The sequence below is a fragment of the Triticum aestivum genome, chromosome 7D, assembly GCF_018294505.1.
Source record: "Triticum aestivum cultivar Chinese Spring chromosome 7D, IWGSC CS RefSeq v2.1, whole genome shotgun sequence".
NCBI lineage: Eukaryota > Viridiplantae > Streptophyta > Magnoliopsida > Poales > Poaceae > Triticum > Triticum aestivum.
In genome coordinates this window covers 425758751-425768662 of record NC_057814.1, presented here as the reverse complement: position 1 = coordinate 425768662, position 9912 = coordinate 425758751, and the positions used below count along the sequence as shown (strand labels likewise).

At 49.2% G+C, this 9912-nt stretch overlaps 3 protein-coding genes across 4 annotated transcripts; 1 reads left to right on the top strand and 2 right to left on the bottom strand.

The window, feature by feature from the left end:
• The first annotated feature begins 2979 nt into the window (after positions 1 to 2979).
• Positions 2980 to 7046, top strand: LOC123168144 (PLASMODESMATA CALLOSE-BINDING PROTEIN 5). Of its 2 annotated transcripts, none has more exons than XM_044586019.1 (3): positions 2980 to 3479; positions 3637 to 3664; positions 3794 to 6747. In XM_044586019.1, exons 1-3 carry the CDS (start codon positions 3125 to 3127, stop codon positions 3798 to 3800), a joined length of 390 nt encoding a protein of 129 aa, XP_044441954.1. In that variant the 5' UTR covers positions 2980 to 3124; the 3' UTR covers positions 3801 to 6747. The 2 variants fall into 2 exon arrangements, with proteins under 2 accessions (XP_044441954.1, XP_044441952.1); XM_044586017.1 differs by lacking the exon at positions 3794 to 6747 and adding an exon at positions 6754 to 7046 and having other exon boundaries at positions 2983 to 3479.
• An 83-nt stretch (positions 7047 to 7129) lies between these two features.
• On the bottom strand, positions 7130 to 7979 carry LOC123168145 (E3 ubiquitin-protein ligase EL5-like). Its single transcript, XM_044586020.1, has one exon. The coding sequence runs from the start codon at positions 7960 to 7962 to the stop codon at positions 7516 to 7518; it is 447 nt and encodes a 148-aa protein (XP_044441955.1). The 5' UTR covers positions 7963 to 7979; the 3' UTR covers positions 7130 to 7515.
• A 1281-nt stretch (positions 7980 to 9260) lies between these two features.
• Positions 9261 to 9849, bottom strand: LOC123169917 (RING-H2 finger protein ATL39-like). The gene has a single exon (XM_044587768.1). It carries the CDS (start codon positions 9834 to 9836, stop codon positions 9273 to 9275), a length of 564 nt encoding a protein of 187 aa, XP_044443703.1. The 5' UTR covers positions 9837 to 9849; the 3' UTR covers positions 9261 to 9272.
• Between the last annotated feature and the right edge of the window lie 63 nt (positions 9850 to 9912).

Genomic DNA, 9912 nt, shown 5'->3' with positions numbered 1-9912 from the left:
AACATCACAAGAAGCTTGCAAGAAAAGTGACTAAGGAGTTAGTTACGAGATGATGTATTACGGAACGAGTAAAGAGACTTGCCGGTAACGAGATTGAACTAGGTATGGAGATACCGACGATCGAATCTCGGGCAAGTAACATACCGACAGACAAAGGGAACTACGTATGTTGTCATAAATGTTCAACCGATAAAGATATTCGTAGAATATGTAGGAACCAATATGGGCATCCAGGTCCGCTATTGTTTATTGATCGAAGAAGTGTCTCAGTCATGTCTACATCATTCTCGAACCCGTAGGGTTTGCACGCTTAACGTTTGTTGACGATATAGTATTATATGAGTTATGTGAAATAGTGACCAAATGTTGTTCGGAGTCCCGGATGAGATCATGGACATGACGAGGAGCTCCGGAATGGTCCAGAGGTAAAGATCGATATATAGGACGATACTATTTGGTCACCGGAAAGGTTTCAGAATGCTCCGGGTATTTATCGGATCACCGGAAGGGGTTCCGAGAAGGCCACGGGGAGCTATTGGGCTTATTGGGCCAACGAGGGAAGCACACTAGCCCACGAGGGGCCGGTGTGCCCCACCTCTAGGCCGCCGACCCTAGGAAAGGGAAGGGGGAGGGCTAGCGCCTCCTGCCCCTCCCCTACACATGAGAGAAAGGAAAGGGGGCGCCTCCCCTCCTGCCTTCTCCCCAGGTGCCAAAGAAGGAAGGTGGGGCGCGGCCAAGGCGGCCGCCGGCCCTCTTGGGGCGCCCTAGGCTGCCTTCCCTCCTCCCTCACCTATATATAAGAGGAGAGAGAGGGGCAACACACACCACGATCCCCAAGCCGTGTGCGGCGCCCCGTCTCCCTCTAGTTCTAATTCCTCCTTCGTCCACGTCCGTTGTGCTTGGCGAAGCCCTGCAGATAGTTTCACCACCACCGCCACCACGCCGTCGTGCTGCCGGAACTCATCTATTACTTCGCCTCTCTTGCTGGATCGAGAAGGCAAGGACAATATCGAGCTGAACGTGTGCTGAACGCGGAGGTGCCATACGTTCGGTACTTGACCGGAACGGATCGTGAAGGTGTATGACTACATCAACCGCGTTGATAAACGCTTCCGTTTAGTGATCTACAAGGGTATGTAGATGCTCTCCCCCTCTCATAGCTATGCATCTCCATGGATAGATCTTGCGTGTGCATAGATTTTTTTTCCATGCAACATTCTCCAACAGTAGGCTAATTCTGGTTAACACAGTGATCGGAGCTAGACCCACACACCACATGCTGGTGGGAGACGCGCCAAAATGGGCTCTAGATCGCGTGGACAAAGGCTGTCGAGCATTCTTCTAGGCGGGGTTCGGAGCATATTCATGGAGGCAAGTGTCTTGTTTCTTGGCAAAGGGTTTGCTGGCCCAAGCAACTTGGTGGTCTGGGAGTGCTAGACCTTAACAAACACGGACTGGCTTTGAGACTGAGATGGGAATGGCTTAAATACACTGACGAGGCTAGACCCTGGCAGGGCTTGCCGCTGGCAATGGATGCCAAAGTGAAGGTGCTTTCAACAACATAGTTCATTGGAAGTTGGGAAACGGAGAGCGGGTACTATTCTGTAAGGATCGTTGGATCATCTATGGAAGAGCTTGCGCCCTTGGTCTTTGCGCGAGTCCACACGCAAGTGGTGAATAGGCGCACTGTCCGTGAGGCACTGCTCTCCCATAGATGGGCAAATGACATTACTGGAGATCTCTCCGTGGATGGGATGTTACAGATCATCTATCTTTGGGAGATTATGATCAACATGGTCCTTGATCCGGTGCAAAGTGATGTCCCTATATGGCGATGGAACAACAACGACTCTTACACCTCGAGATCTACATATGACATGTTGTGGCATGGTAGTGTTCGCTTCGCCCCGGCTCCGGCAATCTGGAAATGTTGGGTGCCCCTATCTTGCAAGCTGTTCATGTGGCTTGCTACACAATACCGGCTTTGGACGGTGGATCGACGGCTACGCCACGGAATGCAAGATCAAGCCTCCGCTTGCTACATCTGCGCTCAAGAGGAAGACTCGGTTGATCACACCTTGCTCCACTGCGTCTTCGCTCGGCAAGTTTGGCATTGTTGTTTCCTCCGGGCCAGGATCAACATCATCTTGGTACCAACGACGAATGACAAGATTGCAGAGTGGTGGTTGCAGGCTCGAAAGCAAATGCCGAAGGAAAACAGAAAGGGCTTTGACTCGGCCGTAATGCTCATTTGTTGGATCCTTTGGAAGCATCGCAACATATTAGTGTTCGGTCCGACAATGGAGGTCTCGACAGTCATCAACTTCACCTGTCGGATCTTTGACGATCTACGTTCTTGGGTTAGGGCGAGAGGACACGGAGTAAACATCTTCTGTGAGTAGTAGAGTAGAGTTTTAGGAGTGGAGTACCGAGGGCTGGTCGGTGACCACAAGTGTGGTACCAGGGCCTTGTTGTAATCATCAACTTCTTGTACATATTTCTGCCTTCTATAAAGCAAAGATACGCGATTGCGTAATCTCAAAAAAGATTGTATTGCTGGATGAAGCTATACGAGAAATATGTTATTGTGTCACTGCTCTTTATTTTATAATATTAAAATGGGTTGGATCATGTTATTCAATGGGACATGAGGTCAGCCACTACTGGACCGTTGGACCGGCTCTATGTCCCTAAAAAACAGCGGGACCAACGAGCCCCGGCCCCGAGCTAGAGTAGGCCGACCCATTCCCATCCTTATTAGACATCATAGAAAATGTTTGTATTATTTTTCTTTGACAAGAATGATCAGCAACAATTTGAAATTCTTAGTCTAACAAAAACTCATTTCGAAATTCAAATCACTTCTAATCATTTCCCGCTGCAATGGCGCGGGGTATTTTCTAGTTTTAGTTTTAAAAAAAGGGAAAGCTAAAAAGGAACAGCAGATTGCTGGGTCCGGTACAGACCAGAAAGCAGCCGGAAGCGAGGGCGAAAGCTCCTCGAGACGCGCCGTGCTCTCGCACATTACGCTACGGCAGCACCCCACTTCACTCTGCTGTGCTTTCCCCGCCGAGCTGTTTCTTCCACTCAAGCCGCAACGGCGCCATCCGCGTCCTCCAATCCAATGGTGGCAGCCTCGCCTCCCTCCTTCCATCTCGCCCTCCTCCTCTTCGCAGCCCACGCGGCCGTCGGCAGCGCCGCGGGGGCGGTCGGGGTGAGCGGCGGCGGGCAGCTGTGGTGCGTGGCGAAGAACAACGCCGAGGACGGCGCGCTGCAGTCGGCCATCGACTGGGCCTGCGGCCCCAACGGCGGCGCCGACTGCCGCGCCATCCAGCAGGGCGGCGCCTGCTACGAGCCGCCCGACCTCCTGGCGCACGCCTCCTACGCCTTCAACGACTACTTCCTCCGATCCGGCGGCGCCGCCAGCCCCGCCGCCTGCGACTTCTCCGGCGCCGCCGCGCTCATCGGCCTCAACCCTAGTAAGCACCGACTCGGCTCGGATCCTCTCGTGAATGATGAAGCGTCCATTGATTTCAAATTTACCAACCATTGTTTTGCTTTCGTTAAATGTTGGATTCATGCTATGGAGTTGTAACACCGTGGTGTCGGTGCTGCCGCCGGCATTTGTTTTTGCAGGTCGTGGGAACTGCGTGTTTCCTTCCAGGTTTGTGCACCGCGCCTAGCCTCCGAGTTCAGTTTTCATTCCAATGGTATCTCTGCATTCGCTATCTTAGAGTATCAGTTAATATGCTGGCTTCCTTCTAAATTGTTGATATTGGTCCTATTGTTCCAGGAACTGACTGTTTCATTTCGAAATGATGAAGAACCTGTGTGTGTGCGCGCACGCGTGTGCATGTGTGTGTGTGAGGGTCGTATCTTGGAAGTGTAACGCACATCATTGTCAGAAGCAACTTGAGCTCAGTGCTAGAGATGAACACCAAAATCTGTAGAAAATATAACTTCTGCTAAGTGCCCTATAGACAAATACTGTAGTCAATCTTGCATCAGAAGGGCAGATCGGATGATTCTATTTCAGTTATATTTTGCAAGCATCAACTAATTGCCAGGTTTTACCAAATCTCTGTATCAGTAACTACATGAATGCATGGCGTTTTGTGTGCCTGAGATTAGACTCAGGACTAGGATAAGCACTAGCTAAGAAAGTGTTCATCTGATCATAGGACCTAAGCATGATGTTAGGGGCTGTTTGGTTTCAGCCCCCACCAGCCCTTCCAAAACGAGGGTGTGCCAACTTTTTGGCGAAGGAAATCGCCGCCAACAACTTGCCCGCGTGCTGGTATAGAATTGCAAGGGCGTGCCAAAATCTTGGCTGAGATCCGAAATTTTGGATGTGATCCAAACGCTTGCCAGCCTGTTGGTCAACGACCAATATTTTGGAAGGGCAGCCGTGGGCTGCCATCCAAACAGCCCCTTAGTCTTTCATTCTCCTTTCTCTTCCCGGAGTTCATGTGATGATACCCTTTTAGTCTTTTACTGCTAGTATGGTCAAGGCTAGTAATGCGGTTTGTCTAACCAATCATTCTTCGTGAGTTATGTAGTGCCGGTTCTTTCTTAGTTTTAAGGATGTTACATGATGTTCATAGAAACTAATCAAGTACTCCCTCCGTTCACAAAAATAATATGTTTTGGATATTTCAATAAGGACTACATACGAACTGAAATGAGCGAACAAACATACTAAAACGTATCTATGTACATCTGATTCAGAAAAAAAAGTTAGAACATCTTATATTTTGTGAACGGGGGGAGTATTATTTTACTTCTCCATTCATCATATATTAATTTAGTGAGAGTGTGAGCGGGTTTCAAATATCATTCGTGTTTATCTGGTTGGTTTGTGACTTTGTGTCATCCCTGATTCTCCGGTGCAAAGTTTTAACTTTCAACTTGGCTCATCACCATGTCCATTCCTGGCTCCGCCCTTGCACTAGTTGTTCGTCCACCATTGTCAGAATCAGGGCTCCGCAGACCCAGAGAAGGTTGGTTCGAACTCTGGGGCGTGTACGAAGGATCTCGCTCCACAACGACGCACTGCTCGCCACACCCAAGGCTTGATCTCACCGAGCGTGCGGAGTCGTAGAGAAGGAATGAACACATAGATTTACCCAGGTTCGGGCCACCTTGCAGTGTAATACCCTACTCCTGCTTTTGGTGGATTGGCCTCACGAGGAGGTTGAGTATGAACTAGTACAGTGGATCAGCAGCCTCGCGAGGGCTCCGGTGATGAGGATGAATCGACGCCTCTCTACGGTGGAGACTAGTCTATATTTATAGTGGCCATGGTCCTCTTCCCTCATAGCTTAGGCGGGAAGGGATTCCACAGCGACCAATTTTGAAAGGGGACAGGAAGTACATCTTATCCTGACGAAAGATGGTCTCCGCCTGCAAAGCTTCTAGCCATGACGCCGCGGTGGGCTCGGTGATGACATCCGTCCTGCCGGGCTCATGATTGCGGTCTCGTTGCACCGGAATGGAAACCTTTGGGGAATCCCTCGGGAACCCGTGTGCGTCCTTGCCTCCTTAGCACAAAAGGGACTGCGCCCGCTGGCGCCCGCCTGGCCTTGGTCGTCATGGCTCACGTCATCGCGCGCCTCGTGAGGCGGGACGCTCGCATAGAGATCTCCGCTCCTCGGGAGGCAGCCTGGGGAGGCCGCTCCTCTGGAGGTCTTGGTGTCGTTCTCCTCACGGCCAGGGGCCCTCGCGAGGGTCTTGTTCTTGGGGTCTTGGAGCTAGGCCGTATCGGGCCGTTGATGAAGCCATGCGCCGGGCCGCAGGCAGGCAGGTCTGGATACCCCCGATCCCAGAACGCCGACAACCATGCTAGCAAGTAAATATCCTTCTAGCTCACAAGGTCATGATCTGTTTCATCCATGTTGATGGTGTGGTCGAGGTAGTGGTGTAGCTTACTTATTTTTTCTGTCACAATGAAATACTAATTTATCGCTTTCATATATATACACATTGCTTAACCATATCACGCATTGGAGGTTACCAACTATTAATTCGGCCACTAAAATTGTTGGCTGTACAGTTCAGTAATGGAAATTAAAAAATGATCAACTTTAGGTCTATTTGTTCTATTGAAGGTTTGCGCTAAGATGCAGTTTTGATGATCTGACATCCTTCATATGATTTTTATATCTTTGATTGACTGAGAATGATCTAAGATTGGCATGCATGTCTGCATGTAGCTATACACATAGTTAGTTGACAGATAAATTTTACCAGTCATAGGCATCCACTAGAACATTAAGGTGAGGTATTAATTGTAGCTCTGTAGCTAGACACTTACCCAAAGTTTTGAAGGTTCTTGCAAAGTGATTAGCATATCTGTTACATGGAATGCAAGAAGCAAATTTTATAGATTTAGCTCGTGGTTATTGTGTTGTGCTTGTTTTGAAGCTTCTGCAGAAAAGAAGTTGTGAAAAATTACTCTGTTTTGATAAATTAAATTAAATTAAGATTAGATTTTTCTTGATCCGGTCGTCTTCTCACTATATCCCTTTTTGAAACTGGGTCATGAAAAGAAGGCAGTTAGCCAAACACCCAAATATCTAAAAACAGCTTCACCGACAAGATTATCATAACCAAGAGTCACGACAATGCAGCCACTTTGCTTATTTCAGTTCTTAGAAACTGAATCATAGAAAATTCCTTTTTGAGCTACATATTGTTTAATTTAATATGTCAAGTCTCTGCAGAACCATTAACCCCATACTTGTTCCACTGCAGTTCATCCCCCAGAAATGGCAGCTTCACAGGAATAACAACCTATGGCCGAACCGGTGCAGATTTAAGCCAAAGTTCTTCATGGCGACTCAACACCCGGTCATTTATTTTGTGCATGTCTCTGTCTGTAACATTTCTTGTTGCCTCGCGTTTCTGATGGGTTTGCTTAAACTCCTGTCTGCGTGTCATGTATATGATCAACTATTTAGCTGCAGCAATGCAGTGTGTTCTCTATGTGGTGGAGCATGGAGTGAGGAAAAAAGATCCTCTCTCGGATGCCTCCCCTTTTTTTTTCCTGTACTTGCATTTTTTTGCTTCGATTTCATGCATTCATTCACCTCCTACTACAACATTTATTTGTTTTATTTCTTTCAAAAAGACATTTTATTCGGCTTGCTTCCGTTTTATGTATTTACCTCCTGCTATGTGTAATATCTCATTATTGCATTCCTGATGAGTACATTGGCATTATGTCATGTATTCCCCTGCTGCCCTGCTCGAATGCTGCATCGGCCAGAAATATCTCGGTCTCACATGTTGACACTGGAAATGTGTAATTTGGCAGTCAGTTCGTGCCTTCATGGGATCCTGACGTCTGAGATATCCAAATGCAACTCCAGTGAAACACACGAGTCTACGGTTCACACACTATACACCAGCATCAGCATACATGCAGATTTTATCTCGAAGTTCAGAAAAAGGAAAAAAGAAAAAAAAACTGTACAAATATCTCTCGCGGTGTTGCCTATGTGATGGTCGATCAATCTATGCAGGTGAAAGACAAGCAAGGTCCTGAGCCGAGCGATCATCGCCGACCCTGCACCGGCAGAGAGGGCACGTCGAGTGCGAGGCCAGCCACAGGTCGATGCACTCGACGTGGTACACGTGGGCGCACGCCGGCAGCAGCTTCGCCATGGCGCCGACCCGGATGGCGGCGAGGCAGACCGCGCACTCCGCCGAGCCGGCGTCGTCCTTGCCACTGTGCCGGACGAGCCGGTTGTACATGAACGGTGGGAGAAGGCTCGACGCCACCGTAATCACGGCGAGCGGCAGGCGCTCCTCCGGGTCCCCGTCCGGAGCCTCCGCGCGGGGGTTGTGCCGCCGGCGGCGCAAGAGGTGCTTGTACAGCGAGAAGAGGCCGAAGGCGGCGGTGACGGCCGCCGCGACGGCGTAGAAGAGGAGGAGGCTGTCGGGCGACATGGCGAAATGCATAGCGCTTGAGGCTGGGAACGGGCAGTGCCGTTGAGTAGGCTAACTGGCGCTGGAGCAACATGATTCGATTTTATGTCTCTTGTGGTTGCGTGCACAGTGCTGCCTCCTCTTCGAAGTTTTCGAGCTGAAGTGGACTCTTCTGATGATTACGTTTGGTTTGTCTGAATAATTGGAGCCTCAACCGACGCTTCTCTGGTGGTTAACATACCAGTAGCAGCAGCCGCATCAGCAGCGAGAGCGACTACTCCTTTTATTCCACTGATTTGAAGGGGTCAATAGCAGTACGGGTTCGTAACAAATGAAGAGATCCTTGTGTGCATTAGGACTAGGCGCATGGCTCGTATTTATATCGTCAGATTATTCGCTCGGGATTATGCTGGTGTGCCATTGACAGGGACTACATATTTGGATGTGGTTACATCAGCGCTTTGTGAAGGGAGTTGTTAGATAGACCAAACTCAAATTTATACTTATAGTTGGGGGAATTTGTACTAGTTTCCCCTAACAACAAGTACTTTGATACGGATGGTGTAGTAACTAATTTTCAGACATAAGAGTAATGTATTCCTCGGTGTGGGAAGTGAAACGCGCTCCATCGAACCAAAGGAAGCAACCTTAAAAGTCAGAACACACTTGAGGTTGGTTGTAATGGAGAGTATCATATACTAGTACATGCATATGATACTAATTTATGATACTACTTCCGTAATATATAGTATCATAGTAGCATCTTAGGTTGCCTTATTAATTATCATGCATGACACAAAGTATTACAACATTTAATATGATACAGTATCATGATATGATATCACATCCTCTCTTTCCTCATTTAATTGTGTGTCACATCATCTTAAAAATCTAGTTGACATGCATGATACCCCTTGTGATATTACCATTACGACCAGCCTGATCACCTGCAGCTCAGCTCCTTTTCTTCTGAAATCATGCAGGAGAGTTGCATGTCATTTCACTAAAAGAGAAAAAAAATGCATCAATAGTTTGGTTGGTTCTCTGTGAACATTTTGTTCTATAAATAATTCATGACGAATATTCCATATTATGTGGGAATATTCCATAAAGGATTTTAGTATGTTGAATGAAAATGTTCAACCTATTTGTGAAATTTGTCCACAAATAACAAAACAAAAACAAAATAGTACTACATCATTTCTAGTATATTTTCCCGCCTTCTGTTGCATAGATGCAATACAAGCAAAATAAATCTCACAAAAGAATACCCTCGAGAACGTGTGATACAAACTCTGAAGCAGCACGGGTACTACTATAGACCTCGCCACGTAAATAAAAACCTAAACAGGCGGTAGCCAGCCGGCGCCCGCGGCCGGGCCGGTGTCGGAGCGGCAGATCGGGCACGTCGAGTGCGCCTCCAGCCACGGGTCGATGCACTCCGCGTGGTACAGGTGCAGGCACGCCGGCAGCAGCCGCACCGTCTCCCCTAGCTGCAGCACGCCGAGGCACACCGAGCACGTCGCCGCCTCCTCCCCACCGCCCGTCACGTTGTGCTTCACGGACGGGCTGTACGTGAACGCCGGGAGGCCGGCCGTGGGGCTGGCGGCGCAGGCCCGGCCAAGCTGCCGCTCCTCGACGCGGACGCCATTACGTTCCGGCACGGGCCACCGCCAAGCGGCGGCCGCGGCTCGGGCGCGACGATCGCGGTACTCCCTGCAGAGGGTGCACACGGCGGTGAACACGATCAAGGACGCCACGACGCCGACGAGGAGGCCGGCGAGTATCCTGCCTTGAGTGGACGATGGCTTAGCATTGGACGGCGGCGGCGGTGGTGAAGGATGGAATGGCCACCACGGTGGAGGGGGAGAAACAGTGGGGACGAAGCCCGGGGGCAATTGAGCCATTGGTGCGCGTCGTTCGCAACTGCTGTTTGCGGTATGGTTTAAGCAAATTATTAAGCCGAATAAAAGCAACTATTAC